Consider the following 26830-nt stretch of genomic DNA (forward strand, 5'->3'; position numbering starts at 1 on the left):
GGCAGAGCCGGAACCATGACTCGAAGGCTGGCCAGCAGGGCCGGAACCAGAACCATAACTTGACGTTGGGTTAGCAGATCCAGCAGAGCCGGAACCATAACCTGAGGTTGGGTAAACAGAACCGGAACCATAGTCTGAGGTTGGGTTAGTAGAACCGGATCCATAACTCGAAGCCTGGCCAGCAGAACCGGATCCATAACCTGAGGTTGGATTGGCAGATCCAGAGCCAGAGCCTAAGGTTGGATTGGCAGAGCCAGTAGAGCCGGAACCATAAGTAGTTGCTTGACTAGAACCATAATTAGTCGATTGGCCAGTAGCGGAACTGGAACCATAACCGGATGCAGAACCAACAGGGCTCGTGCCATACCCTGGGGCAGAATTAGAAGCGCTAAAACTGGACGCTTGGTTGGATGCTGAGCCTTGATTTGAAGCAGAGCTAGCAAAATGACTAGTTCCCTGGCTGGAAATATCGCTAGTAACATAACTAGTTGCCTCGCTAGAAATTTTGCTGGCAGAGCTGGAACCATAACTTGAGGTAGGGGTATCGGAGCTCGACGTATCACTTGAACCTTCGTAGGATGTCGAGCTTTGGCTCCAGCCAGAACTAGTTTCTTGGCCTGAGATTTGACTAGAAATATTACCAGTTGCTTCGCTCGAAGTCTGGCTGGAAGATTGGCTAGCAGAGCTCTCGCTGGAAGAAGTAGAGCCGGAAACATCGTCGGTTTCGGTGGAGGTTTCGTCTTCAGTGGTAGATGGCACAGTGCTATAACTCGAAGTCTCCTCTGACGATTCCGAGCTCTCGCTGGAAGAAGTAGAGCCGGAAACATCGTCGGTTTCGGTGGAGGTTTCGTCTTCAGTGGTAGATGGCTCAGTGCTATAACTCGAAGTCTCCTCTGACGATTCCGAGCTCTCGCTGGAAGCAGTGGAGGCCGATGATAAGTAGCTGTAGCTGTCTGTTGGGAAGCTGGCACTGTTCTCGTCTGAAGACCAACTAACGGAGGATGGACTCACTTCATGACCGGAGGATTGAGTGATCCATGAATTTGTCCAGTAGTCATCACTGCTGGAAACGTAGTCTGACGGCCACGTTGAGGTGGAAGTAGTGCACGAAGTATCGGATATTTGTGAAGTGCGGGACCTCGTAGATTGGGGAAAACCAGATGGTGGCCATCCAGGGGGTCTGTGAATCTGGACCTCACAGTATGAGTATAAAAGATTCACTGGTTTACAGTAGTAGAGTGGATTGCAACACTCTGTTGGGCCGATGTGGAGGAGACCTCCACATTTTTCGCCGTCACCAGCGCACTTCCAATTCCAACGAAACGCAGTTGCCGACATTGCAAAAAGCAAAGTCGAAAACACAAGGTGGAAAAGCATGGGGTATCTAGGGATTTGCGTAGTTCGGATGGTTCTACAGAGGTGGAGGAAATGTAGCCTTTTTATTTACTCACCAAGATACACATCATACGATGCGGCTTGTCCGGTAGTGATGGAAACGAGCAAGTTTGGGGACTCGTCGAGCTTGAAAGACAGACAAATTGATGGCACCCCGAGATGCGTCTGCATGATGTATAGAAAAACTTATCTCCCCGTGCATGTTTGTGCATTGTCACGTTGCATTTCTGTCCCATTTTTGCAAACGTTAGCGAATTGAAACCCTATTCAAGCAAATGAACTGCGTTCAACACGAATATAGAAACATTCCAGATCTCTATGAAACCCATCTCAATGCCTCGGCAAGCTTGGAAGCCCACCAATCCGGGCTTTACGGACAAGTACTAGGTCCTACGCTTGTACCGAAAGCACAAGACATAAAAACGAGTGTCACATTAGGGCGGGGGGAGCCATAAACTCTCCCGGGATCTTCACCTCCTTTCATCATTCTTGGACCATACAGGCCAACCCACAATTACGTCACATCAGAAAACGCCTCGTCTTCTCACAAACTGAGCGAGGTTTACTCAAAATACACAAAACGTTCAAGAACACAGCCTCAAAGATCTTCGATCCGAGGCACAATAGACCGGCTAAAAATTTTTAAAGTTCTCGTGATGCCGAGCCCGAGATACCAGTTTCCCTACAAGTAAGCTGGGCACCAAGAAAGGGTACACCAGAGAGTCCAGTGATTCGTAGTAAGTTGCGAGACGCCAGTGGTACCCACACATGTCTACTCAGGAACCCAAGGCAAGGCACCGTTCTGTGCGGGTCTCCAGTCCCCATGCAGAGAACTTTGTCGAAACCAGATTCAGAGTGTTGCAGGCAACAGAGAATGTTGGATATTTAGTAGCGCGGCTGAAACCGGTGGCAATACGCGTGGTCTCGTTCCCTCGCTTCTCTTGCATAAACGTGCATATTCCTTCGTGCATGGTCTGGCGTGCAGCAGACATGTATGGAAATCAGTCAGATTTAACCGCTCATGCATCCTGCATTCAGTGTTTTTAACTGCCAATAAGCACCAATCAGCTGAAACTCTGCGAATTTCAATTACCCTTACTATGTACAATGTCTAGAAACGCCACAAATTGGGGATTCCCAGCCCAATTACTCTCTAGAACCAAGAGACACCTTGGTCCAGTCCACGCCCGGATCAGCACCAATAATCGTATTGCTCAGCCGCGTTGGAAAGTACTTGCGTCCCACAATAGCAGCCCTATGCAAGTCGCAATCGAGCAAACTCTCTCTGCGAGCTTGCTTCATGTCGTCGTCCACGTCGTAGTTGAAATGCGTGGCGCCCTCGCTGCGGACGCTCACTGGAGCATCGATGTTCTGGAAAATGCTCAATTTGGCCTGTCCCAGATCTTCTGGCGTGATTTGCTCATTCTCAATCATGTCGACTATTTTTCCCATGCTCCGCGCAAACGTTTCGATCGACCTTGCAGGATTTGGGTCGCGGAAACTGTAGTATGCAAAAATGCCGTTCAGGGCGTCGTATGTCGCACCTCCACCATAAGCCCCTCCTTTTTCGCGGACCTCGCTGTGCAAGTGTTTGAACGTGCTTAGCTGGGCAAGTATTTGCAGAGCCGGACCGTCCTCACAAGTGTACGACGATCCCGATGCCACCGCTGCTGCAAAACTAACCTGAGCAGCAATCTCAACTACTCTGTCCTGCGCTGCTTGCTGCATCTCCATCTCGTACGCGCTGACTGCGTGCCGCAATTGGAACTGCTCGCCGTATCGGGCAACCAGTTTTTCCTGTGTGGATACATTCGCTCTATCGGTAGTGACGGCGAACTTAAAATTCGAGCCGCCCAGCAAAATGCTCTGTATCCGTTTCAGGGCAGTAGACACTTCCCCCAGCCGGTTTTGCTCGTCCAACTCCCGCAACTCGTTCAAAAACGACACCTGCTCTATTCCTCCCAACAGCTGCTGCAGCTTTGCGGACTTCGATAGCTGTGCCGCCGAGTACCCACGTGCGTAGCTGTGGCCGTTGCTGACGATTGCGCTGATGTTGTCACTCGTCAGAGTCTTCACCAGCACGCTCAGCTTGTCGTGGTTGTCGAAATCCGTCTCTGCAAGCAGCTGATAAGACAAATCGAGCAGCCGCTCAAAGTTCCCGTTCAGAGCCACACCATTCAGTCCAAACTTCAGATACGCTGTGTTCATATCGTCGGGTGAGCTGTGCGAAAACACCGTCGGCGAGATTCCGCCCGTGTACAGCTTAATCTCGTCCTCCAGCTGTGCCATCGACTTGTTTTTTGTGCCCAGGTTCGTCAGACAGTCCGTGAACAGGGGCAGGTACTTCACCAGCTCCAGCGGCAGCTCGGAAGACGAAACCGTCTTGAGCGACCGAAAATACGTCAGTCCGTTCGTCTTGGACGACACTCTCGTCTGTAGCTCGGTGGCCCCTGTGTTTTTCAGCTTCAGCCGCACGCTGTCGCCGTCCCTGCTGATGTCGGCCGTCGACAGTGTCGGCAAGCACGAGAGGTCTTCCTGTTTGCTCTGGTTCTCTAGTAGCTTCAACCCACGCTTGTACAGCACCTCCTTGTCGCTCTCGTCCAGTGTGGCAATTTTCTTTTCCAGCCGCCGCTGCTCCTCGCCGGAAATCTGTTTTTCCAGCCCTGCGTCCGGAAACATTGTGTAGTGGAAATACGGAGCGTCCAGAATGTACTCGTTGATGCGGTCTGTAAACATGGCGTCACCTTGCTTGGCGTACTCTTGCCTAAACCTGCCGATCACATTGTCCCATTTGAGCATCTCGAGCGGATCCACCCTATTGACCCAACCCGGCACTAGCGAGCTCAGCAGATTCAGCCCGAACGACGCGCTCTCGACCTTGCGGCCAAGCTCCAACTGGTGTATCATGGCGTCAATTTTTTCCCGCGCAAATCCGGCCGTCTTGGCCCGCTGCACAGCGTCTCTCACCGTCCCGGGCAGCTTGGCAGCCGTCTCCTCGCTCATGCCCTGCAACCCTATGCTCAGCATGTTCACATCTGTCATCGAGTCCATGCCCGAGTTGATACTGAAGTCGGTGCCCAGCCCCGTCTCTACCAGCTCCTGGTACAGCGGCGACGAATGGCCGTCAATCAGCAGGTTCGACACGAGCCGCATCACAAACGTCTCGTAAACGTCGTCCGGCCGGCCACAGTACCACGTCAATGAGCCCTTGTACTGTCTTTCCAGCGGCAGAAGCGGGTCCACGGGGCCAGCAACGCTCAAAGAGGTGTTGCTACGCAGCTCAATGGGCTGCTTCACGTCCTGGCGCCGCTGCCGGCGGCCAAACCGAGCGTACTTCTCATTGATGCGTGCCAGATGTCTCTCCAGCGGCAGACTGCCGTACGTGAACGTGGCGGCGTTGGAAGGATGGTAGTACCTGGCATGGAAGTCCACCAGGTCTTCGTACACTAGGTTTGTGATCTTGGCCGGGTCGCCGCCGGAGTTGTTGAGCGAGGGGTATATCGCCTCCTGGAACTTGATCCAGAACCAGTATCCAGAGTCCGACATCTGGCCCTTCATCTCGTTGTACACCACGCCCTTGAAACACAGGGGACTGGCCCGGTCTTGGGTGTCCTCGTGCTCCAGCCGCCAGCCCTCCTGGTAGAAATCCTCCTCCGACAGCAGTGGGTTCAGCGTCGCGTCCAGATACACGTCCATCAAATTATAGAAATCCGTCGGGTTGGTGGTGGCAAACGGGTAGAAAGTATAATCGTGGCCGGTCATGGCATTCATGAAGTTGGCGAGCGATCTGTTGAGCATCTTGAAGAACGGGTCGCGAACAGGGTACTTTTCGGAGCCGCACAGCGTGGTATGCTCCAGAATATGGGGCAGTCCCGTGCTGTCGGGCGGGTTTGTCTTGAAAACCATGCTGAAGACGTTGTTTTTGTCCTGACGGTCGATGTGCAGGTGGCTGGCGCCAGTGCGCTCGTGGACGAGATCGACGGCGGTGAGACTGAACTCCGGCACGTCGAGCGCGCGGCGCACCACAAAGCCGTGGATACGGTCGCCCAGAGGATATTTTCCGCGTGCTACAGTGGCAAATCGACGCAGCGACATGAAAAAAAAATTGAACAAAATAAAAATAAAATATTAAATAATTACTTGTTCTTCCTTGTTCATGCTCCTTACGTTTTTGCTGCTGGCCGTCGCGTGCGTGGCCGAAAAGGTCGAATTGACCTCGTCTGCAGCAGAATATTGCACAGGAATGTACTCGAAGCAGGACTGGGGCGGGCCGGTCGACCCGTTCATCAAGGTCGACGTCAAGAGGTTTGGCTCGGACGACGCCTCCCACAGCCCGCTCTCGCTCATCGTGTTCGAGTATAGAGACCTCGACTACATCGGTGTGCACGACAACCACACAGGAAAAACCCACTACGTGTGCACGCCGGAACTCGTGCAGGAGGCGCAGTGTTCCAGCGACCAGCTCGACCAGTTTATCGTGCTGTCCAACACATCCGGCTCGAATCTGATCAGCACTGCACAGCTCACAGAGCTCGGCACAAACGGCTACAGTTACCACGTTGCCAACACAGGCTACTATTGCGTCGCCGTGCACGCCCCGAAACATTCTGGCTCGGACTCGTTCAGCGTGATAGTCAACTTCCACAACGCTTACGGCAATTTGCCCGCGTCGGAGATCCCGAAACTGCCGCTGTACGGGCTTCTGGCCGTCGTCTACGCCGTCTGTTTGAGTGTGTACCTGTTCCAGGTGTTCAAACACCGGTCGGAGCTGCTGTTGCTGCAGAAGTATCTGGCCGGCTTCTTCGTGTTTCTCACCGTCGAAAACATCCTTGTGTGGTCGCTGTACGACGTGGAAAACAACAACAAGAAATTCCCGATCCCCGACGGCATCAAGTTCTACATTTCGTTCGTGTCAATGCTGAACGCGTTCCGGATCTCTTTCTCGCTGTTCCTGCTGCTGATCATCTCACTCGGCTACGGCGTCGTGTATCCGAAGCTGCAGCGCAACGTGATGAATAAGTGCAAGCTGCTGGCGGCGGCGCACTTCGTCGTCAGCACCGTCTACGTCTGGTTCTCGTACTACTCGAGCCAGGTCCAGCCGTCCAACACCACCACGAACACGTCCAAGGCGTCCAGCACGATCGAGTCGAACTCGTGGCTCGTGATCGCGGTCACGTTGCCGCTGGCCGTCCTGCTGGTGGTCTTCTACTTCCTGATCCTCTCGTCCCTGCAGAAGACTGTCAAGCTGCTCGCCGAGAAAAAACAAATCGTCAAGCTCAAAATGTACAGAAACCTGTTCAAGTTGATTTTTTTCTCGATGCTGCTCATGCTGTTTGCGCTCATCATCAACATCGTTCTCGTCTTCAACGACTCGCTCACAGAGTCGATCGAGCGACTGTGGAAGTTCAGCGACGTTCTCACAGACTTCTGGCCCGCCTGTATCTATTTCATTGTGTTTATCGGGCTGGCCATCATCTGGCGACCAACAGACTCGTCGTATTTGCTTGCTGCGTCTTCGCAAATTCCTACAACCGACAACGGCGAAATCGACCCCGAGGAGCCGCAGGAAATCTACAACAATCTGGATCAGTTCGGCAACGAGTTTGAGTTTGACGACCTGCGCAGTCTGGACAGCGACAATCCGTTTGACGACCGCGCAGCTACCGAGCACAGCCCGGAAGACCCGTTCCGGGACCCGGAACACAAACCGGACAGCGACCACTTCAAGATAGACGACGAGGATGAGCACGAGGTGCCGAGGGAGGACAAGAATAAATAGGCGAATAGAGATGAACGGAATATGACCGGGGTAGTTGATGTGGTTAGGTCTAAAGCAGCTGCCGCGAACCGGAGGCTTGTATATGACGAGCTACCAAATGAAACTACTGCAAGTTCGCGTAAATGGTTTAGTGGTAAAATTCGTCGTTGCCATCGACGAGCCCCCGGTTCGATTCCGGGTTTACGCATATTTTTTCGATAAATAAAAATATATTATTTTTTTATTTCCTATGTCCAAAGTATCACTCCAGGAACGCTACAACAAGTTCAGCAAGGCGGCCAAGTACAACCTGAACTCGGAGGAGCTGTTTTGCGTGTGTCGGCGCGTGGACGACGGCGAGCTGATGGTGGCCTGCGATGGCTGCGACGAGTGGTTCCATTTTTCGTGCATGAAGCTCGATCCCAAATATAAGGACCTAGTGAGCAATTTTTATTGCATTTTTTGCGACGAGCTGCTGCACAAGGGCTCTACGCTATGGAAGAAGAAGTGTCGGCTGGCTGGCTGCTATAAGCCGGTCCGCATCGACGCAGACTCGCAGAAAGCGTCTAAATATTGCAGCGACGAGCACGGCGTCGAATTCATGCGCAACGAGCTGCTGAAGAGGTTCAGCGGCTCCAGCAAGGAGTGCCGGCTGCGCGAGCCGGAGATTGCGAGCGTGGTGTGTGGAGTGGCCGACTTAGACGAGTTCCGCGTGCTAGGAGACAGCATGCCCGTGTACGAGGGCATGGACGTTGATATGCCGGAGGAGCTGGCACAGCGTGTGGCGCAGCTGGACGCGGAGCTTGCCGAGCTGCGCCGCGCTGAGGCGCTGTACACCTCGAAGGAAAAGTACCTGCTGAAGCTGCGGGACAAGATCCGCCTGGTGAACGAGGTGCTGGCCGAGACGGAGCCAGAGCCGGCGAAAAAGGGAAAAAAGCCCAAAATCGACGTGTGCGGCTACGACGCGACGCTGGTGCTGGACGACGAGCAGTGGCGCGCGTACGAGGCGAGCGAGGAGTGCCAAAAGACGCTGCGGCTGGCGTGCTGGGCCGATCTGGACGCAACACCAGAACAGGCCCGGGAGGCGTACCACGCGCAGCAGCGGTTTGCCGGGCTGTGCATGGCCGACCGCAAGAAGTGTGTGCGGCACCTGACGTGGTACAGCATCCAGTACGACACGGTGATGTTGAGATTGAACGAGGTGCTATATAGGGTGGCGCAGCTCGAGCGCGCGAAAGAGCGCGTGGCGCAGGAGTGGCGCAGCCAGCTTCTCGAGCGATAAACAGTATGTATACTCGAAATCTACTCCTCCTCCTCGCGCTGGTCGACGTGGCGCGGCCGCCAAACCTCCACCAGGCCGTCCTCTGCGCAGCTGGCCACGACGTTGTCCAGCACAGGGTGCCAATCAGCCTCGCAGATGCGGCCTGTGTGGCCCCCGTGCATAAACACCAGACACGGGTCTGTATAATCGCCCTTCTTACGCTCGTGCTCCTTGACGTCGAATTCGCCCTCGCGGATGTGGCACAGGTCCCACACCAGCACGCGGCGGTCGCTCGACGACGACAGCAGCAGGTTTTCGCGGAACTTGAGGTCCACCACAGAGCCTGAGTGGCCGTATAGTTTGCGCGTCGGCTGCTCCATCAGACGCAAATCCCAGCAATTTATCAGGTTGTCGGACGACCCTGTCGCCAGTAGCGTGCCCACGTCCGGGTGGAACGCCACCGCGTTGAGCGGGCCGTCGTGCGCGTTGGCCACGGCCACCACGGGCCGCGGCGCGCGCAGATCGTGGATCTGCAGTGACAGATCGTCGCTCGCCGACGCCACCACGTTGTTGTGCTGCTTGTTCCACGCCACGTCGTTCACAATGCCCGTGTGCGTGTGGAACACCCGCACCGGCACGTCTGCGTCCATGCTCCAGAGAGCGACGGTGTGGTCCTCAGAGCTCGACAGCAGCTGATTCTGCGCAAAATTCGGGTTCCACTCCAGCCCGAAGCCCTCCTTGGTGTGGTGTTTGAGAGTTTTGACACGCCCCCCGTTCTCCAGGTCGTAGATCAGCACGTCCCCGCTGTTGGTCTGTGTGGCCACCAGCCCGGTCTCCTGGTTGACACGCAGCTTGTTGATCTCGCCAGGATGCGGCCACTCACGCTGCAGGGAGATCTGGTTGCCTTGAAAGAGACTTTTGTCCGCAGAGTCGTCTGTGGTGGGCAGTTGGACAGAGTACTGTCGCAAATAGTTCTGCGAGCCGTCCGAGGTGTGCGTGCCGACCAAAAAGCTCGCACGCACCGCGTGGCCCGTCTGCTCGGTCCGCCGCAGCCACTCCACGGTCAAACTCGGCCACGGCAGCGCGTACGAGTAGATAACGTCGTACAGCAGCGGCGACGTTTTCTTCCAGATTTTGTACTCCTCGTTGACGATTTTCTCGGCCACCTGGTACTTTTCCTTGACGGACACGGCGGGGGCGGCTGGGACCGCTGCAGGCCCTGTGTCGGGTGTCTGCTTATTTTGAGGCTCCGAGTGAACAGACGTCATGGAAATATATAGTTTATATTTTAAAAATGCTGGTTTTAGATGGCAGGCGTGCACGACTCAATTTGGCGTGGTTGAATTTTCGGCTCTGTCTGAGACAGCATAGTCGGGGTGCCAGCGGGCAGAGCTGCCGGCCAGGGGCCAAACGGCGTGGGGCTGATTTGAACGGGACAAAGAGGCGCTTAGAAAAGTTGCCAGAAAAGATGTTGTGAGTTGGTCCTTGCTGCCTTGCTGCCCCTGCCGCCCCTGCTGCCTTGTAAACGACAGCCAGACCCCTTCTCTCGACATTCCTATCTTTTCCACGCCTGGTTCGGCCAGATCGGGGCTCCTTGACTGACACTGGGTTATCGGACTATCCTTGCGCGTGCGATAGATCGCGCAAAAGTCGGACGCGTTTGTTTCCTGGTTGCAGGGGGTTTGAGAAGGAGAGAAAAAAAGTGCACGGGACCAGCCCTGGATGGGCTACAAGCGGGTCTAGTTTGGGATGTACCCATTGCCAGTAGTGTTTGGAGGGCATATACTAAAGAAGAGAGCATTTTAGAGCATTTTCTGCTGCTCGGATAGTGAAATACTCTGCCTCCTCCCCTAACAGGATTTGTTTACAGACGCGTCTGGGAAAAAACTATATAAGGTGCATTAATCCAGTAGGCAATTTTCATTAAAAAAAAACCTTTTGTCTTATAAAATGTCTGTGCAAGAAACGCCTTCCAAGACCACAGCCAACGCTCTGTCCACCCTCGACCTGTCCTCTGCCGACAAGAAGGACCTGACCGCCACGCTGACCGCCGCCGCCAAGGCCAAGGCAGCAGCTAATGGCATCGAGGAGACCCCCCAGGAGGACTCGTCCGACGACAAGGCCAAGGAACACAAGGATTTCTTGGCTAAGCACAAGGTCCACCGTCACAAGCTGATGCAGATGGAGAAGGACGAGCCTCTGTTGGTTGAAAATAAGAGAAGATTCGTCTTGTTTCCTATCAAGTACCACGAGATTTGGCAGATGTACAAGAAGGCAGAGGCCTCGTTCTGGACTGCGGAGGAAATCGATTTGTCCAAGGACCTGCACGACTGGAACAACAGACTCAACGACAACGAGAGATACTTTGTTTCGAGAGTGCTGGCCTTCTTTGCTGCTTCGGACGGCATTGTCAACGAGAACCTGGTCGAGAACTTCTCTGCCGAGGTGCAAGTTCCCGAGGCCAAGTGTTTCTACGGGTTCCAGATCATGATGGAGAACATCCACTCGGAAACGTACTCGCTTCTGATCGACACCTACGTCAAGGACCCTAAGGAGGCCGAGTTCCTGTTCAACGCCATTGAGACCATCCCATGTATCAAGGAGAAGGCCGAATGGGCCATGAGATGGATCAACGACGAGGAGGCGCTGTTTGCCGAGAGACTCGTTGCGTTTGCTGCCGTGGAGGGTATTTTCTTCTCTGGCTCGTTTGCCTCGATCTTCTGGCTCAAGAAGAGAGGACTGATGCCTGGTCTGACCTTTTCGAACGAGCTGATTTGCAGAGACGAGGGTCTGCACACCGACTTTGCCTGTCTGCTCTTCTCGCACCTCAACAACACCCCAAACAACGACATCGTGCTCAAGATCATCACCGAGGCCGTCGACATCGAAAAGAGATACTTCACCGACGCCCTGCCTGTCAACCTGCTGGGTATGAACTGCAGTCTGATGTGCCAATACGTGGAGTTTGTTGCTGACCGGCTGCTTTTATCTCTGGGCTGCAAGAAGCACTACAACGCCACGAACCCATTCGACTTCATGGAGAACATCTCTCTTGCAGGCAAAACCAACTTCTTCGAGAAGAGAGTGTCCGATTACCAGAAGGCGGGCGTCATGGCCAAGAACACCCAGGAAAAGGCCGACACCGAGACCGGCTTCACCTTCGACGAGGATTTCTAATGAGGATCACGCGACGTCCATTAATGTATACTAGAATGTTTTTTAAGCATATTGATGAATCGAATTTTTGTGCAAGGATGTAGAACAAAATATTTCTGCGTGGAAAATATTTCTCCCTCTGTTTATGAACACACACAAAGGCGGTGGCCAACCTTCCAGTTCGATGATAAAGCGCACTTACAAGGATGCAATCAATGCGCTAAACTCCCTACAATCGAACGCTGCCACCATAGAGGCGGCCCGCCGCGCCGCAGGCGCCAACAACTCTCGTTTGATTCCCGAGATGCTGGAGTGGACAAGACGTATAGGGTACAAGCCACAGGACCTGGACAGGCTCAACGTGATCCATGTGACGGGGACCAAGGGCAAGGGCTCGACGTGTGCGTTTGCGACAAGCATCTTGTTGCAGTACCGGTCGCCGGCGCAGGTCCCAGGTGCCAAGATCACCAAGATAGGCCTGTATACGTCCCCCCATCTCAAGAGCGTGCGGGAGCGGCTGATGATCAACGGCAAGCCGATTTCGGAGGCGCTGTTCACCAAGTACTTTTTCGACGTGTGGGACCGTCTCAGCACGTCTGTGTCCGACCCTGAGCAGTTCCCGGAGATGGGGCCGGGTGTCAAGCCTGCATATTTCCGGTTTCTGACGCTGTTGTCGTTCCACGCGTTTTCGAGCGAGAAGGTCGACACCGCTGTGTACGAGGTGGGTGTCGGGGGCGAGTACGACTCTACCAACATCTTTGTGCACCCCACCACATGCGGCATCTCGTCGCTCGGGATCGACCACACCGCTGTTCTGGGAGACACTTTGGAAAAGATTGCGTGGAACAAGGCGGGCATTTTCAAGCAGGGTGCGGCGTGTTTCACCGTGGAGCAGCCCGAGCCCGCGCTGCGTGTGATCCGCGAGCGCGCGGCCGAGAAAAAAGCGGCCAGTCTTGAGGTGGTGCACACTAGATCCGACGTGGCAGAGATCCGGCTCGGCATCAACGGGGATTTCCAGCGCCAGAACGCGTCGCTGGCCGTGTCTTTGTGCAGGGCTCACCTGGAGCGGCTGGGCTTCGAGCTGGGCGACTTTGAAGTGCTGCCCGAGGAGTTTGTCACGGGACTCGAGCAGGCGTCGTGGCCCGGGCGGTGCCAGATCATTCGCGATAGCAAACGAGACGACATCACCTGGTATGTGGACGGCGCACACACGGCAGAGAGCATTGCGAGCGGCACAGCATGGTTTGCGCAGTGCGCGAGCGATTCTCACCGCAAGGTGCTGCTGTTCAACCAGCAGACCAGAAACGTGGAGAGTCTGCTACGGAAACTGCACGAGCAGATGGACGCGGCCGGCAAACGGTTCGACAACGCCATCTTCTGCACAAACGTGACGTACGCAGACGGCAGGTACAGCGACGACCTGGTTTCGATGAATGTTGCCCAGGACAAGGTGGACTCGATGGAGGTGCAGAAGCAGATGGCCTCGATATGGGACGGGCTGAGCAAGGACTCGCGCAAACACCTGTTCCACGACATCGAGACGAGCCTGAACTTCATCCGGACACTGGAGGGCCCGCTGGACGTGTTTGTGTGCGGATCGCTGCATCTGGTGGGCGGCTTCTTGCTGGTACTGGAGGGCCGAACATGAATAAATATTCTATATTAGTTTGCACAGCCATGGAAAAATAAATTAGAATGCTAAATCGCAGCGTCATCGACGAAAGAGCGATATACACCAAGCGGGCCGAGGATTACGCGGAGCTGGTGCGCCGGTTCAGCGAGCCGGGGTTGCGCGAGGTGGGCAACTACCGGCTGGGTGACGAGATCGGTTCCGGCGCCTTCGGCAAGGTGTACATCGCGCACCACAAGCTGCTGAGGTCCAAGGTTGTTGTGAAGAAGGGCGACCGTGTGACGCCGTCGGGCTGCAACGACAACCTCATGCGCGAGTACTACTACCTGAAGGAGTTTGGTGCGCACCCTAATGTCACCAAACTGTACGAGCTGATCTTGACCGAGACCAGTGCGTTCATGGTGCTGGAGTTCTGTCCCGAGGGCGACTTGTTTGAGTATCTGAGCCGGCACAAGAGGCTGCCCCTGGACGAGAGCCTGCGGATGTTTGTGCAGCTGGCGTCGGCCGTCCACTACATGCACCGCAGCGGCTGTTGCCACCGGGACCTGAAGCTGGAAAATGTGCTGCTGGACAAAAAACACAACGTGAAGCTGTCGGACTTTGGGTTTGCGCGCGAGTTCCCGATGGCGCAGCATGGTCCGCGCGGGCTTCTCAGCGACATCTGTGGCACGAGCGCGTACATGGCTCCGGAGCTGCTGAGAAAGACGCCGTACGTGGGCACGAAAACAGACATCTGGGCGCTCGGCGTGATCCTGTACACGCTGGTGGCGGGCGAGATGCCGTTTGACGACTCGCTCGACGAGGACGCGCTTGTGGCCGCTGTGTGTGAGCGCGAGCCGACGTACAATCCCGAGCTGTTTGGGCCGGAGCTGCTGCCGCTTGCGCGCGCAATGCTGGCCAAGGACCCGGATCGCCGCGCGTCGTCGCTTGACGAGGTGTTGCGCGCGCCCGTGCTACATGCGTACGGCGGGCCCGCGCAGCTTGAGCTCATCAGCCGGCTGCTGTACCGCACAGCGCCCGCGCTGGAGCTCTCGCACAAGGACAAGTTTCTGCTCAAGGAGCTCACCAGCGTGGGGATCGACAAGGATACGCTCAAACGCACCATCTACCACGAGACGATGGACCAGGTGTACGGGTTTTGGCAGCTAGCGCGCGAGAAGAACCGCAAGGGCCGCACGAAACGGATCCGGCACCGCAGCAGGAGCATGCTGCGCATTCCGACGTCGAAGTCGTTCATGGAGTCGCGGCTGAGCTCGACGCCCGAGCAGGCCGCGCAACCGGTGCAGCAGTTGCCCGAACCACAGCGGTCGGCGGCCCCGAGCGCGCAGTCGTCCGACCAGAGCAGTCTGCGCAAGGGCCATGGGTTCTCGCTGAAACGGCTACTGGGCAAAATGCGGCCCAGCAGGGAGCACGAGCTCCAGCCGGTACCGCAGCCGTCCGCACAGGCTGACGACACGGCACGCCAGGAGCTGTCTGCGGTGTCCCCGACACAGCCCGTGTCGGCCAACGTGGTGGTGATTGAGCCGCCCAGGTCGCCGCGCGTGAAGAACGTGGGCACGAGTGCCGACAACACGCCGCGCGCAATGCGCCCGCAATCGCTCGTTTCGTCGTACTCAATGCAGACTACCGTCTCAGAAACGTCGAACGGCTCGGGCTACAACACGGGCTACTCCACAGACACAAACTTAAATGGCACGGGCACCACGCTCGGCAGCCACACGGGGCCGTTGGCGCACTCGTCCACGTCCGGCGGACGCCCGCAGTACGCGCGCGGGCTGAGCGACTGGTCGCTGAACTCGAAAAACGTCGCGTCGCAGCCGACGTCGCCCACGTCGTCGTTCACGACCGTGTCGCGCTCCAACTCGCTGGAGTCGGCGTCGCGGTCGGTGCGCGGACGTTCGCGCAGACGCAAGAACTCGGGCATCTTTGGCACATCGGGCAACAGCAACGGGTTCCTGTCCAAACGGGGCAAGTCGCCGTTGCAGTCGAAAATCAACACGAAATGGAGCTTTGGCGCCATCCAGAAGTCCGCCAAGGAAAACCGATTCGGCAAGAGCTCCAAACAGCAGCAGATTATTGAGGAAGAAGCCGAGGACGACGCATCGGAGGACGAGCTACTGAACGAGACAGAATACGCGGACGGCGAGCTGGAGGAGATGGGAGACTCAGAATTTGAGCAGGGTGAGGTGCAGGACGTTGCCGAACAGCTTTCGAACTACAAGCTAGACCAGCCGGCAGATAGATGTTAATAAAGGTGCGCAAAATACAGAATATAAAAAAATATGCGTAAACCCGGAATCGAACCGGGGGCTCGTCGATGGCAACGACGAATTTTACCACTAAACCATTTACGCAGCTTATACTGTGTAGCCGCGCCCCCACACTACACATCCAGCCGTGATGATCTGCGTCTGCGTCATCTGCGAGTGATGCATGTCCCATCAGATGCATGCAAAGTACCACAAATGCATACACCCGGAAAAAATCGCCGCCAGCATGCACCAAGCGAGATCCAGCTGCCGCCGAAAAGGTCACCTACTTCCTTGTCCAGGAGGTCGCAGAATTGGTTATGCGTCCAACAATAAAATTGAGTTTTTTAAAGTTCATCGTAACATACCCAAAAGGGGCAATGTCAAATCGGATCCTGTCCCTCGTTCCGAGGTATTACCGTTCCGGGTGGAACAAAGAAATTGCATGGGGATTTCCCGTTGATCATGTGGCTTTTGCTATCTGCTAGAAGCACAGAAGCGGCACCACAAACCAGTCCCAACCCGCCTCGAACGCTTTCTAACTTGCTCGTATCGGAAACTGTATTCCGTACCCTGCAACGCTACGCCTGTCGCAGATCCTCGCTCATTTTTAAAAAAGGTCGGATTTAATTACAGATTCATCAATCGTTGCGCATACTGTATTACTCACTTACAATGCATTCATCAACAGGCCCTTGAGCTCTTTTTTGAAACTGTCCAACTCCTCGCTTTTGATTGGCGTTGACGTCGACAGCGACCCATCGTTTTGGCGGGCTTCAAACGTCTCGTTCGTATAGCTGGGCTCTCCAGCACAAAGCTTTTCCAGCGTCTTCTTTAAATCTTCCTTGCTCTGCACGCCTGGAATCTGCTCTGTCGGGCACAGCTCCGCAACGCCGTGCTCAGTGTGCACCACGTCTTTCGTCTCCGCCTGGTCCTCAAACACCGTGATCAAATTGAAATTGAGCCCGCTGCTATGTCTTTTTTTCGGCGGTGGGAACTCTCTGTTGGCCAGCTGCGGCGACGAAACCGGTGTTGCGCGCACAGAACCATCTGCGTCTCTGAGGCCGTCGATTATGGTATTGTACAGGTCGACGAGCTCGTTGATCGAGCCGCCAATCTGTGTCAGATTCTCCACAGAATCTGTTTCGTTGAGCTCCATAGCACTCAGCTTGTTGGTTATTGCGTCTAGCTTGCTAATGAGGTCTTTGTACTGGGACTGTTTCTTCGGCGAAGAAACGTCCTCTGCGACCAGAGGCCCCTCATTCGCCGCTGCTACCTCCTGTTGCAAACTCTGCTGCAGGGCAATCAACTGCTGCAGAGCATGGCTCATAAGCACCAGTTTCGTTGGCAAAGTCAGATGGTGGCTGGCCAGCCGCACGTTGAACTTGCGAGCACACAGCTGAGCAATTTGTGCCGTTTCCTTCGTCCGCTCAACGGGAGCATCTTCCGCGATTGCAAGCAGCACGCACAAAAATATCTTGCGCAGCAACTTGAAACATTGCAACGTCCGCGACGGACTGGACGCCAATTGGAGCGGCGGCGGTGCTGCTTTTGGCTGCGGGAATGTTGGACTATGCGGGAGCGGCGAGTCGCCCGAGAAAGAGCGCAGTCGCAGAGGTTTTAGCGGGACTGGATCAGACCCATCTGCCAGTCCCTCAGAGTTGAGCACGCCCACAAACCGCAGATCCTGGCTTCCCAGGTCCAGCTGGTAAACGTCCAGGTATCTGTGGAGGTACTCAAGATCGGCAAACGGGAGTAGTGCGGCGATTTTCTGATTTGTGGTTGCCAGAAGCGTGTTCAGCACACCCTGGAGCAGAATTGGCAAGGCCACACGGCGACTTTGCGAACTCCCGCCCAGAAGCACATTGAGATTGTCATTAGCCATATTTGTGAATGTTCGCACGTGTGAAGAAAGCGTTCTATCCAGCTGGTGGTTGATTTGCAAAAACTTGTCCAGCTTATTTGTAACCAGTTGCAAATATATGCGAATGGCGATTTTCTTCGTGTTGATGTCGAGAACCAAAAACGCTGTTGCCAGCAGCGTCGCGAGCTTCAAGCACGCGGGGATTATGCGACCTGCATTTTTTTTAGCGAAACGCAGTAACGCCAGCGCCAAGTGGAATGCCCGGTGAGAGTGAACAAGCCGGTGCGACGGGACGTCACAGACGCTAATCCGAACCTTAGTCTGCGATAAAGCAGAGCTTGATAGCGTGTCAGTGCTCCTCATCAAGTTCGAAGCAATGATTTCAAACTTGAATTTATCAAGCGCCAGGAGCACCTGGTTTTTTAGCTCAGAACAGTCTTTAGAATAGTCCTCAATTAATTGAACATAACTCAATGAAGGCAGATGTTTGGCAGTGGTCGGGCTGGTCCTTGAAGAAACCAAAGTTGAGCCATTGGAATGCGAAACAGACCCGACTTTTGACTGGTTTGTGGTGCTGGAGCTCTGATCTGGATGGGTATACATATGCTGGCTGATGGACGACGAGGCCTCGGAAAGCGTTTCCTCAAGGCCCCAATCGGAAAGAGCGTCTAGGGACGGCCAGACCTTTGGATCTCGGCCGGCCATGGTTATTCGGGCGTCCATAGCGGTGCCGTGATGCGCTCTCGTGAGGGTAGAAAAATGATAAAATAAAAAAAACAAAACACCCTTTTCTGCTAGACGCGTCGATGCGGCTAATTTTCGGGCGGAGCGAAATGCGCTGCATTTTCTGGCCGCAATAGGCTACGCGCACGACACAAAGTGCGGAGCACCAAATGGGCAGTGGGCATGGAGCATGTGTCTTCCATTGACCTCTTCCCTGACGAAGGTAAATGTGTACATAGCGTGCGATATTGATTTGCAAAACTGCCTCCTTAGCTTAGTGGTAGAGCGTTGCACTTGTAATGCAAAGGTCGCTAGTTCAATTCTGGCAGGAGGCATTTTTTTGGTTGTCACAACATAATTTTTTTTTTAATATATAAATTAATTTATATCTTCTACTCAATGCAACGCGACGAGCTCGCTAGAGCGCGTGCAGCGGTCCTCAACCAGCTCTCCAGCCAGGACGCGATGATGGTGCACGCTCTTAACCACCAGTTTGCTCAAATTTACGGCACAAAAGCAAAAGACACCGTCACAACCACCAAGCAATACGAACACGAGCTGATGAAGCAGCTGTGCGGCAAAAAACGAACATGACCGCGTGCAATCCTATCTATTACTCGTTCTATAATACACGTCATTTGCGTTTGTCCTTCTTCTCCTTGCGTTTCCGCTTGGTCACATATCCGGACCGCGAAGGAGCAGGCGGGCCTGCTGGTTTCTGCGGGAGCACCCCGGATTTCTTGGGCTGAGGCGTCCTGTTATCTTTGTACTTGCCGCCGAACTTGCCGTTTTTGTCGTTCTTTTCGTTCTTGTTGTTCTTGTCGCTCCAGTCATTTTTTTTCTGACGCTTGTCTCTGTGTCCGTTGTCTCTATATTCTTCAAACAGCGGCCGCCGCTTTCTAGATTGGGACGAATGGTACTGTCTTCGGAGCTGGCGGGGCAGGTTTTCACCGGTGAAGGCAGACCCGTTGATGTTGGGCGTCTTCGAAACCCGCGGCCGCGGACACTCGTCGCCGTAGTGGCCGCGTTCCGCACAATTGTAGCAGTATATGTAGTCTGCTGGATATTTGAATTTGTGATTTTTCTCGTACGCTATGGTGATATAGCTTCGCCAAATGTTGGGACAGCGGTCTGCAGAGTGGGATTTCGAGTTGCAGTCGGTGCAGAAGTTGAATTTTCGTCTCTGCTTGCACTGGTTGCGGAAATGGCCGCGTTCGCCGCAATTAGTGCACACCATCGAGTTAGGACACTGTGTTTCGTAGTGGTCGTCGACTTTGCCGCACGCATGGCAGACTACAACCTTGCAGTTGGCACGAATGTGGCCGCGGCGGTGGCAGTTTGAGCACACGGGCTGCGACAGTTCTGGATCCGTGACTCCAAAGTATCGTCCCTCGCCCCTGAGCTCTACCAGCTCGTCGTTGTTGTTGTTGACCTCTCCATAGTCCAGCGACACCACAGGTGGTACGCTTGGAGTCTCACTGGACGGTCTAAGGGTTAGCAGGTGCCAGGGAAATTTACTTACATCTCGTCCAAGTCTTCTGGATCAGACATAGATATAAAACAATATTTTCAATAACGAAAATTCTTACCCGGCCAGTTTGTTGAAAAATAGGTCTATCAAAATATAAATTACTCTCAATAATTCACCATGTCTGAAATCGAAAAGAAAGTTGAAGCGCTTTCTGTCAAGGACAAGAAGCCTAAGAAGGCCTCCAAGAAGTCTGGAGATGATGCCGCCAAAAGACCACTCGAGCTGGATCCGAAGCCGGACTTCATTGAGCACAGAATCAGGATCTTTGAAAGAATCAAGGCTAGACAAGACGCAGAACTTGCAGCCAAAGAGAGACTGCCAATCAAGGTCACTCTGAAGGATGGGACGGTCAAGGAGGCCACTTCTTGGGAAACCACGCCGTTCGATATTGCCAAAGAGATCGGCAAGTCGTTCTGCGAAAGACAAGTGATTTCCAAGGTCAACGGCGAGCTGTGGGACCTGGAGAGACCGTTCGAGGCCGACTCTAAGCTTGAGTTCTTTGACTTTGACTCGCCAGAGGGAAAACAGGTTTTCTGGCACTCTTCCGCCCATATTTTGGGAGAAGGCTGCGAAAATCACTACGGTGCTCATTTGTGTTTTGGTCCTCCTACTGAAGACGGCTTTTTCTACGATATGGCCATTGACGAGGGAGATTACAAAGTTTCGCAGAACGACTTTTCCGATATCGAAACTCTATGTTCCAGAGCCATCAAGGAGAAACAGCCTTTTGAGAGACTTGTCATGACCAAAGACGAGCTCTTGGAAATGTTCAGCTACAACAAGTACAAGGTCGCGCTTATCAAAAGCAAGATCCCAGACGGTACCTCATCCACGGTTTACAGATGCGGTCCATTGATCGACTTGTGCAGAGGCCCCCACGTTCCTCACACCGGAAGAGTGAAGGCGTTTAAAGTGCTCAAGAACTCTTCGTCTTATTTCCTGGGAGACTCGAACAACGACTCTTTGCAGAGAGTGTACGGTGTCTCTTTCCCTGACAAGGCTCTAATGAAGGAACATCTCAAGTTCCTGGAGGAAGCTGCTGCTAGAGACCATAGAAAGATCGGAAGAGAGCAAGACCTGTTCTTCTTCCACGAAATGTCGCCAGGTTCGTGTTTCTGGCTGCCTCACGGTGCCAGAATTTACAACGGCTTGTGCGAGCTTCTGAGAACCCAGTACAGAAAGAGAGGCTACGAGGAGGTGATTACTCCAAACATGTACAACTCCAAGCTTTGGGAGACCTCTGGTCACTGGGCCAACTACAAGGAAAATATGTTCACTTTCGAGGTCGAAAAGGATACATTTGGTCTCAAGCCAATGAACTGTCCTGGTCACTGTCTGATGTTCAAATCCAGAGAGAGATCGTACAGAGAGTTGCCGTGGAGAGTTGCCGATTTCGGTGTGATCCACAGAAACGAATTTTCCGGTGCTCTTTCCGGGCTGACCAGAGTCAGAAGATTCCAGCAAGACGATGCGCACATTTTCTGTACCCAGGACCAGATTGAGGATGAGATCTCAGGTGTTTTTGATTTCTTGCAGCACATCTACGGTATTTTCGGTTTCGAATTCAAGATGGAGTTGTCCACGAGACCAGAGAAGTACGTGGGGGACATTGAGACCTGGAATAACGCAGAGGCAAAGCTGGAGAGTGCCTTGAACAAGTGGGGCGGCAAATGGGAGCTGAACCCTGGAGACGGTGCGTTCTACGGTCCAAAGATCGACATCATGATTTCGGATGCCTTGAAAAGATGGCACCAGTGTGCCACTATCCAGCTCGACTTCCAGCTGCCAAACAGATTCGAGCTCGAATTTAGAGGCAAGGATGACTCTGCTGAGGTCCAGCGCCCGGTGATGATCCACAGAGCCATCTTGGGATCCATTGAGAGAATGACTGCTATCTTGACTGAACACTTTGCCGGTAAGTGGCCGTTCTGGCTGTCTCCTAGACAGATTCTGGTGGTCCCTGTTGGTGTCAGGTACTTCGACTATGCCCAGGAGGTGCAAAAGCTGCTGCAGACTGAAGGATTCTATGCAGACGTGGATCTTTCTGGCAACACTCTGCAGAAAAAGGTGAGAACCGGCCAGTTGCAAAAATACAATTTCATCTTCATCGTTGGTGAGCAGGAGCAGAACGAGAAGGCCGTCAACATCAGAAACAGAGACATCCAGGAGTTACAGAGTAAGAACGACATGGTCAAGCTCAACGACGTGCTTCCTAAGTTGCATGCTCTTAGAGACGAAAAGAGAAATGATAATGCTTTATAAGTATATATTTCGAACATCCTTGCACCCAGCCAATTCGGTAAATGTGGGGATCAAATAAATTTGAAGTTAATAATATATGGCTTCGCGTCGTCTAGCCCACCCTTCTACAATACAACTTAAACGTCGACTGACCGCCATCAATGGTAGCCCATCCTCTCAATCGCCATCCATTATGGACTCGCTTATTCGCACGGTAGATGCAAAGTCCAAAGACCTTGAGCTCCCGGCCACCAACTTCCTTGTTCACGAGCGGCTGTTGTATCCCAAGGGAGCAGCAGTGGACAACATGCTGAAGCTCGTCTCGCGAATCGCTCCCGGGATTCCAATTGCAAAAGCTCAGTTGATGGAATCCTGGCAGGAGGAAGTGTCAAAGGCAGTCATATTCCCCTGTCTCACGGAGCATGCTGCGCAGCGCAAATTCGGGGAGATTGTCAAGACTATGTTCTGGCCATATTTTAGAGCGTCACCAGGGGTCATGAACCAACTGCTGAGCACGAGGTTCCACAGCGATCTTGCGGATGCCATGTTGAGCAATCGCCATCTGGACGAACACAATTTAAATATTTTGGCCCAGATAAAGGAGGAGAATCGGGAGCACCAATTCCATGTGTTGAGAGACAGCGAGATGCTGCTGTTTCCAAATGCAAGGGATAAACATAAAAAATCCTTAGCCAGGTTGTTACGGTCCCGTTTCCTTACGGTCCATGAAGCAGACGACCAAGAGACGAGCGAGAACCGTCTTTTAAAAAGCTCAAATTCTAATTTTTTGCTGGTTGCAGGTGACACCAAGACGGCTATGGAGTATTTCAGGCTCCTGGGCGCGCTGAAGAACAGATCGTCCGACATCAAAGGATCGGTTGCCTTGGTGATTCCCGGCTCGCTCTACTCGCACTCCGACGATTTCTGGACTCTTGGGTCGCTGGATGATGTATATTCGACAATGAAAAAAAATGCGTAAACCCGGAATCGAACCGGGGGCTCGTCGATGGCAACGACGAATTTTACCACTAAACCATTTACGCTTTGTTGTATAAGTTAACGGTATTCTGTTCCCAGATAGAGTGAATAATGGAACTTGCAAAGTGAATGATAGTTAGTGACCATGTTACCATGAGCAACATATATGCTGTATTGTTGTAACCTGCAAACCATTTGTAGTGTGCGAGAATCAAAGAAGGCCTGGCGAGAAGTGCAGAGTTCTCACAAAAGCTGATATTGGACCTATTTGGGTTAAGTGTTGACATCACATCAGGAATACCATAGATACTGGTGTATTAAAAGATACATAACAATTGGTTGCGTGGTCTAGTTGGTTATGGCATCTGCTTAACACGCAGAGGGTCCCCAGTTCGATCCTGGGCGCGATCATTTTTTATCTACTGCTGTTTTATTTTTTTACGGCCCCGATATTTTTTTTACTCGAAAATTCCACGGACAGTATTTAAAAGGAAAGATTTTGGAGAAACTTCAATACTTAACCAAATTTTCACTAATGCTAAGATTTGCACGTCCTCAAATCAAGAAGAACCTTGCTTCTCTGGCCCGTACATACGCTCACAAGGAGCTGAAATTCGGTGTGGAAGGCAGAGCTGCCCTTTTGAAGGGTGTTGAAACTCTTGCTGACGCTGTTGCCGTCACCTTGGGTCCAAAAGGTCGTAATGTTCTGATCGAGCAGCCATTTGGTGCTCCAAAGATCACCAAGGATGGTGTGACTGTGGCCAAGAGCGTCAATCTTGAAGACAAGTTCGAGAACTTAGGTGCTAAGCTGTTGCAAGACGTTGCCTCCAAGACCAATGAGAGCGCCGGTGACGGTACTACCTCTGCCACTATTCTTGGAAGAGCCATTTTCTCTGAGTCTGTCAAGAACGTGGCTGCCGGATGCAACCCTATGGACCTCAGAAGAGGTTCGCAGGCCGCCGTTGAGGCCGTGATCGACTTTTTGCAGAAGAACAAGAAGGAGATCACAACCTCTGCCGAGATCGCCCAGGTGGCCACCATCTCTGCCAACGGCGACACCCACATTGGTAAGCTTTTGGCATCTGCCATGGAGAAAGTTGGCAAGGAGGGCGTGATCACAATCAAGGAAGGTAAGACCCTGGAGGACGAATTGGAAGTCACCGAGGGTATGAGATTTGACAGGGGCTACATCTCTCCTTACTTCATCACTGAGGCCAAGAGTGGAAAGGTTGAGTTTGAGAACCCTCTGTTGTTGCTGTCTGAGAAGAAATTGTCTTCAATCCAGGACATTCTTCCAAGCTTGGAGATCTCCAACAAGCTGAGAAGACCATTGCTCATTATTGCCGAGGACGTTGACGGGGAGGCCTTGGCTGCCTGTATCCTGAACAAATTGAGAGGCCAGGTCCAGGTTGCTTGTGTTAAGGCTCCAGGCTTCGGAGACAACAGAAAGAACATTTTGGGCGACATTGCCATTTTGTCCGGAGGTACTGTCTTCACTGAGGAGTTGGACATCAAGCCGGAGAATGCCACTCCAGAACTCTTGGGCCAGTGTGGATCTGTCACGGTTACCAAGGAGGACACTGTCATTTTGAATGGTGCCGGAGAGAAGGACAACATCTTGCAAAGATGTGAGCAGATCAAGGGCGCTATTGAGGACGCTTCGACCTCCGAGTACGAGAAAGAGAAGCTTCACGAAAGACTGGCCAAGCTTTCCGGCGGTGTGGCAGTTGTGAGAGTGGGTGGCTCTTCCGAGGTCGAAGTTGGAGAGAAGAAAGACAGATACGACGATGCTCTGTGTGCTACCCGTGCAGCTGTTCAGGAAGGTATTCTGCCAGGTGGAGGTACTGCTCTTTTGAAGGCTTCCAAGGTTTTGGACCAGATCGAGGTCGAAAACTTTGACCAGAAGTTGGGTGTGCAAATCATTAAGGCTGCCATCACTAAGCCAGCCAAGAGAATCGTCGACAACGCTGGCGAGGAGGGATCTGTCATCATTGGCAAGATCTTGGATACATATGGCGACAAGTTCAACCACGGATACGACAGCTCCAAGGGTGAATTTGTGGACATGATTCAGTCCGGTATCATTGACCCATTCAAGGTCGTCAAGAGCGGTCTGGTCGACGCCGCTGGCGTTGCCTCCCTGCTGGCTACCACCGAATGCGCTATCGTCGATGCTCCAGAACCAAAGGGTCCACCAGCTGCTCCAGCCGGCGGCATGGGCGGTATGCCGGGAATGGGCTTCTAATGTAAATAGGATGTAAATAGAAGCTGAGATTTGTTATGATATCATGCCCATTTTCTCATATACGGGGATGGCATTTAGCGAAAAACTGTGATTTTGTGCAGGTTTGAACTCCGCGCACTCCGCAATGTCGTCCAGCGTGCCATCCCGACCGTACGCCTTCATCATTTTGGAGTAGAGAACATTGAGCTTTGGAGGATTGGTTAGTGCTGCAATAGAGTTGTCGAAGCCGTAGTAATGAATTATAGCGAAAAACCTAGCAATGAGATCGGTATCTGCTTCCGCGACGGTTTCCAAAATGTCCTGTAACACTTTCTCATTTTCTGTAGTTTGCGGCAGTGCCAAAAGGTAGTCTTTGGGAGCAAAACGCTCCAGGCATTGGTCGATCGCAACTGATCGGTTCAAATTGAGCGAAAGCCCATACTCATCCACTATGATGACATTGCATGGTATAGCCAGAATAATTGGAAGAATAAGGAGAAAAGCAAGCATCGCAACTCACAAAAATCAGACCTTAGCAGTCAGCCTCTGACACAAGTCCAGTTTGCGTAGCAGTGCCTCAATTGCAATCTGAAATAATATAAACTTTACGACTCTCTGGTGCCTTGACTTTAGCCTCGCGACGAATATATTTTTTTTATTTATTTATCTATTTCTTATCTTTTTTTTTTCATGCTCAACAGGACATTCGCTGCGTTTTGGCTCTTCGGACTGGTCAATAATGTCCTCTACGTCGTAATTCTTTCTGCGGCGGTAGATCTCGTTGGACCATTGACTCCTAAGGCCATTGTGCTCATGGCTGACGTGCTTCCTTCATTCTTGCTAAAGCTGGCATCGCCTTTTTTCATCCACACAATCCCCTATCATATTCGCATTTGCATCCTTGTGCTTCTAAGTTTCGTGGGAATGCTGACGGTCTCGCTGTTTGAAAACGTTGCAGTTGTACTCTTTGGTATCATTCTTGCATCCATGTCCTCCGGTCTGGGCGAGACCACATTTCTTCAGCTGACTCATTACTACACGCAATCAGCTCTAAGCGCATGGTCTTCTGGAACAGGCGGAGCAGGGCTTGCCGGGGCCTTTGTATACATGTTCTTGACTACATGGATGGGAATTAGTGTCAGAAATGCGCTTTTGACATTCTCTATTGTTCCGTTCACTTTCATTATCTGCTATTTCCGACTGCTTCCTTCCCCAAGCTTGAAGTTTTCTGAGCGAGTGGAGCAGCCAATTCTCCTGGTGGAGTCAAATTATCAAAGCACCATCAGAAGAATCAAACCTCTGGTGGTGCCCTACATGCTCCCTCTGTTCACGGTGTATGTGGCAGAGTACGTTATCAACCAGGGTGTCAGTCCAACGCTACTTTTCCCGATTGAAGAGATGCCATTCCACAACTATAGAGACGCGTACGTCACATACGGAACACTATACCAGCTTGGGGTTTTTGTATCGAGGTCATCAGGACAGTTTGTGCGGATCCATAACCTTGCGATGCCTGCATTGCTCCAGACGATCAATTTGGTGATTTGTGTGTTGCAATCCATGTATGTCATTTTCCCGAACATCTATTGGCTGTTCTTTCTCATCTTGTACGAAGGACTCCTGGGAGGGTCTGCGTATGTGAACACGTTCATGCTGGTAACGGAAACAGTACCTCTTGCCGAGCGAGAGTTCGCAATGGGATGTGTGGGGATCAGTGACAGCGCGGGAATTGTCGTTGCTGCGTCCTTGGCCATGATGCTAGAGCCCCATCTGTGTGCATTCCAGGTCGCAACGGGTCGAGACTATTGCCAACGTTGATC

General features: G+C 52.9%; 14 protein-coding genes and 5 non-coding genes across 19 annotated transcripts; 11 read left to right on the top strand and 8 right to left on the bottom strand.

Moving 5' to 3' along the window:
* Nucleotides 1-145: 145 nt before the first annotated feature.
* HPODL_03244 (uncharacterized protein) lies at nt 146-1338 on the bottom strand (the record flags this gene model as incomplete). The annotated part of the gene is made up of 2 exons (XM_014079549.1): nt 146-174; nt 270-1338. 2 exons carry the CDS (start codon nt 1336-1338, stop codon nt 146-148), a joined length of 1098 nt encoding a protein of 365 aa, XP_013935024.1.
* A 1203-nt stretch (nt 1339-2541) lies between these two features.
* Nucleotides 2542-5490, bottom strand: HPODL_03245 (Mitochondrial presequence protease; the record flags this gene model as incomplete). The annotated part of the gene is made up of 1 exon (XM_014079550.1): nt 2542-5490. The coding sequence occupies one exon, from the start codon at nt 5488-5490 to the stop codon at nt 2542-2544; it is 2949 nt and encodes a 982-aa protein (XP_013935025.1).
* A 61-nt stretch (nt 5491-5551) lies between these two features.
* HPODL_03246 (Protein of unknown function, copurifies with late Golgi vesicles containing the v-SNARE Tlg2p) lies at nt 5552-7174 on the top strand (the record flags this gene model as incomplete). Its single annotated transcript, XM_014079551.1, has 1 exon — nt 5552-7174. The coding sequence occupies one exon, from the start codon at nt 5552-5554 to the stop codon at nt 7172-7174; it is 1623 nt and encodes a 540-aa protein (XP_013935026.1).
* A 116-nt stretch (nt 7175-7290) lies between these two features.
* On the top strand, nt 7291-7361 carry HPODL_05413. Its single transcript has one exon. It is a non-coding gene; the product is annotated as a tRNA-Gly (tRNA).
* Nucleotides 7362-7403: 42 nt separating this feature from the next.
* HPODL_03247 (COMPASS component SPP1) lies at nt 7404-8435 on the top strand (the record flags this gene model as incomplete). The annotated part of the gene is made up of 1 exon (XM_014079552.1): nt 7404-8435. The coding sequence occupies one exon, from the start codon at nt 7404-7406 to the stop codon at nt 8433-8435; it is 1032 nt and encodes a 343-aa protein (XP_013935027.1).
* A 20-nt stretch (nt 8436-8455) lies between these two features.
* HPODL_03248 (histone-binding protein RBBP4) lies at nt 8456-9682 on the bottom strand (the record flags this gene model as incomplete). The annotated part of the gene is made up of 1 exon (XM_014079553.1): nt 8456-9682. The coding sequence occupies one exon, from the start codon at nt 9680-9682 to the stop codon at nt 8456-8458; it is 1227 nt and encodes a 408-aa protein (XP_013935028.1).
* Nucleotides 9683-10364: 682 nt separating this feature from the next.
* Nucleotides 10365-11591, top strand: HPODL_03249 (Ribonucleoside-diphosphate reductase small chain 1; the record flags this gene model as incomplete). Its single annotated transcript, XM_014079554.1, has 1 exon — nt 10365-11591. The coding sequence occupies one exon, from the start codon at nt 10365-10367 to the stop codon at nt 11589-11591; it is 1227 nt and encodes a 408-aa protein (XP_013935029.1).
* Nucleotides 11592-11715: 124 nt separating this feature from the next.
* HPODL_03250 (Folylpolyglutamate synthase) lies at nt 11716-13218 on the top strand (the record flags this gene model as incomplete). The annotated part of the gene is made up of 1 exon (XM_014079555.1): nt 11716-13218. One exon carries the CDS (start codon nt 11716-11718, stop codon nt 13216-13218), a length of 1503 nt encoding a protein of 500 aa, XP_013935030.1.
* A 47-nt stretch (nt 13219-13265) lies between these two features.
* Nucleotides 13266-15449, top strand: HPODL_03251 (putative serine/threonine-protein kinase; the record flags this gene model as incomplete). Its single annotated transcript, XM_014079556.1, has 1 exon — nt 13266-15449. One exon carries the CDS (start codon nt 13266-13268, stop codon nt 15447-15449), a length of 2184 nt encoding a protein of 727 aa, XP_013935031.1.
* Nucleotides 15450-15483: 34 nt separating this feature from the next.
* On the bottom strand, nt 15484-15554 carry HPODL_05430. The gene has a single exon. It is a non-coding gene; the product is annotated as a tRNA-Gly (tRNA).
* Nucleotides 15555-16119: 565 nt separating this feature from the next.
* Nucleotides 16120-18036, bottom strand: HPODL_03252 (uncharacterized protein; the record flags this gene model as incomplete). The annotated part of the gene is made up of 1 exon (XM_014079557.1): nt 16120-18036. One exon carries the CDS (start codon nt 18034-18036, stop codon nt 16120-16122), a length of 1917 nt encoding a protein of 638 aa, XP_013935032.1.
* A 263-nt stretch (nt 18037-18299) lies between these two features.
* HPODL_05414 lies at nt 18300-18371 on the top strand. Its single transcript has one exon. It is a non-coding gene; the product is annotated as a tRNA-Thr (tRNA).
* A 299-nt stretch (nt 18372-18670) lies between these two features.
* HPODL_05190 (uncharacterized protein) lies at nt 18671-19587 on the bottom strand (the record flags this gene model as incomplete). The annotated part of the gene is made up of 2 exons (XM_014079558.1): nt 18671-19523; nt 19559-19587. The coding sequence occupies 2 exons, from the start codon at nt 19585-19587 to the stop codon at nt 18671-18673; spliced, it is 882 nt and encodes a 293-aa protein (XP_013935033.1).
* A 97-nt stretch (nt 19588-19684) lies between these two features.
* HPODL_03253 (Threonine--tRNA ligase, cytoplasmic) lies at nt 19685-21829 on the top strand (the record flags this gene model as incomplete). The annotated part of the gene is made up of 1 exon (XM_014079559.1): nt 19685-21829. The coding sequence occupies one exon, from the start codon at nt 19685-19687 to the stop codon at nt 21827-21829; it is 2145 nt and encodes a 714-aa protein (XP_013935034.1).
* Nucleotides 21830-22780: 951 nt separating this feature from the next.
* HPODL_05429 lies at nt 22781-22851 on the bottom strand. The gene has a single exon. It is a non-coding gene; the product is annotated as a tRNA-Gly (tRNA).
* A 272-nt stretch (nt 22852-23123) lies between these two features.
* Nucleotides 23124-23197, top strand: HPODL_05415. The gene has a single exon. It is a non-coding gene; the product is annotated as a tRNA-Val (tRNA).
* A 124-nt stretch (nt 23198-23321) lies between these two features.
* HPODL_03254 (Heat shock protein 60, mitochondrial) lies at nt 23322-25031 on the top strand (the record flags this gene model as incomplete). The annotated part of the gene is made up of 1 exon (XM_014079560.1): nt 23322-25031. The coding sequence occupies one exon, from the start codon at nt 23322-23324 to the stop codon at nt 25029-25031; it is 1710 nt and encodes a 569-aa protein (XP_013935035.1).
* A 33-nt stretch (nt 25032-25064) lies between these two features.
* On the bottom strand, nt 25065-25520 carry HPODL_03255 (uncharacterized protein; the record flags this gene model as incomplete). Its single annotated transcript, XM_014079561.1, has 1 exon — nt 25065-25520. The coding sequence occupies one exon, from the start codon at nt 25518-25520 to the stop codon at nt 25065-25067; it is 456 nt and encodes a 151-aa protein (XP_013935036.1).
* Nucleotides 25521-25700: 180 nt separating this feature from the next.
* HPODL_03256 (Protein BTN1) lies at nt 25701-26828 on the top strand (the record flags this gene model as incomplete). Its single annotated transcript, XM_014079562.1, has 1 exon — nt 25701-26828. The coding sequence occupies one exon, from the start codon at nt 25701-25703 to the stop codon at nt 26826-26828; it is 1128 nt and encodes a 375-aa protein (XP_013935037.1).
* Between the last annotated feature and the right edge of the window lie 2 nt (nt 26829-26830).

The sequence above is a fragment of the Ogataea parapolymorpha genome, chromosome IV (genome assembly GCF_000187245.1).
Source record: "Ogataea parapolymorpha DL-1 chromosome IV, whole genome shotgun sequence".
NCBI classification, from domain to species: Eukaryota; Fungi; Ascomycota; class Pichiomycetes; order Pichiales; family Pichiaceae; genus Ogataea; species Ogataea parapolymorpha.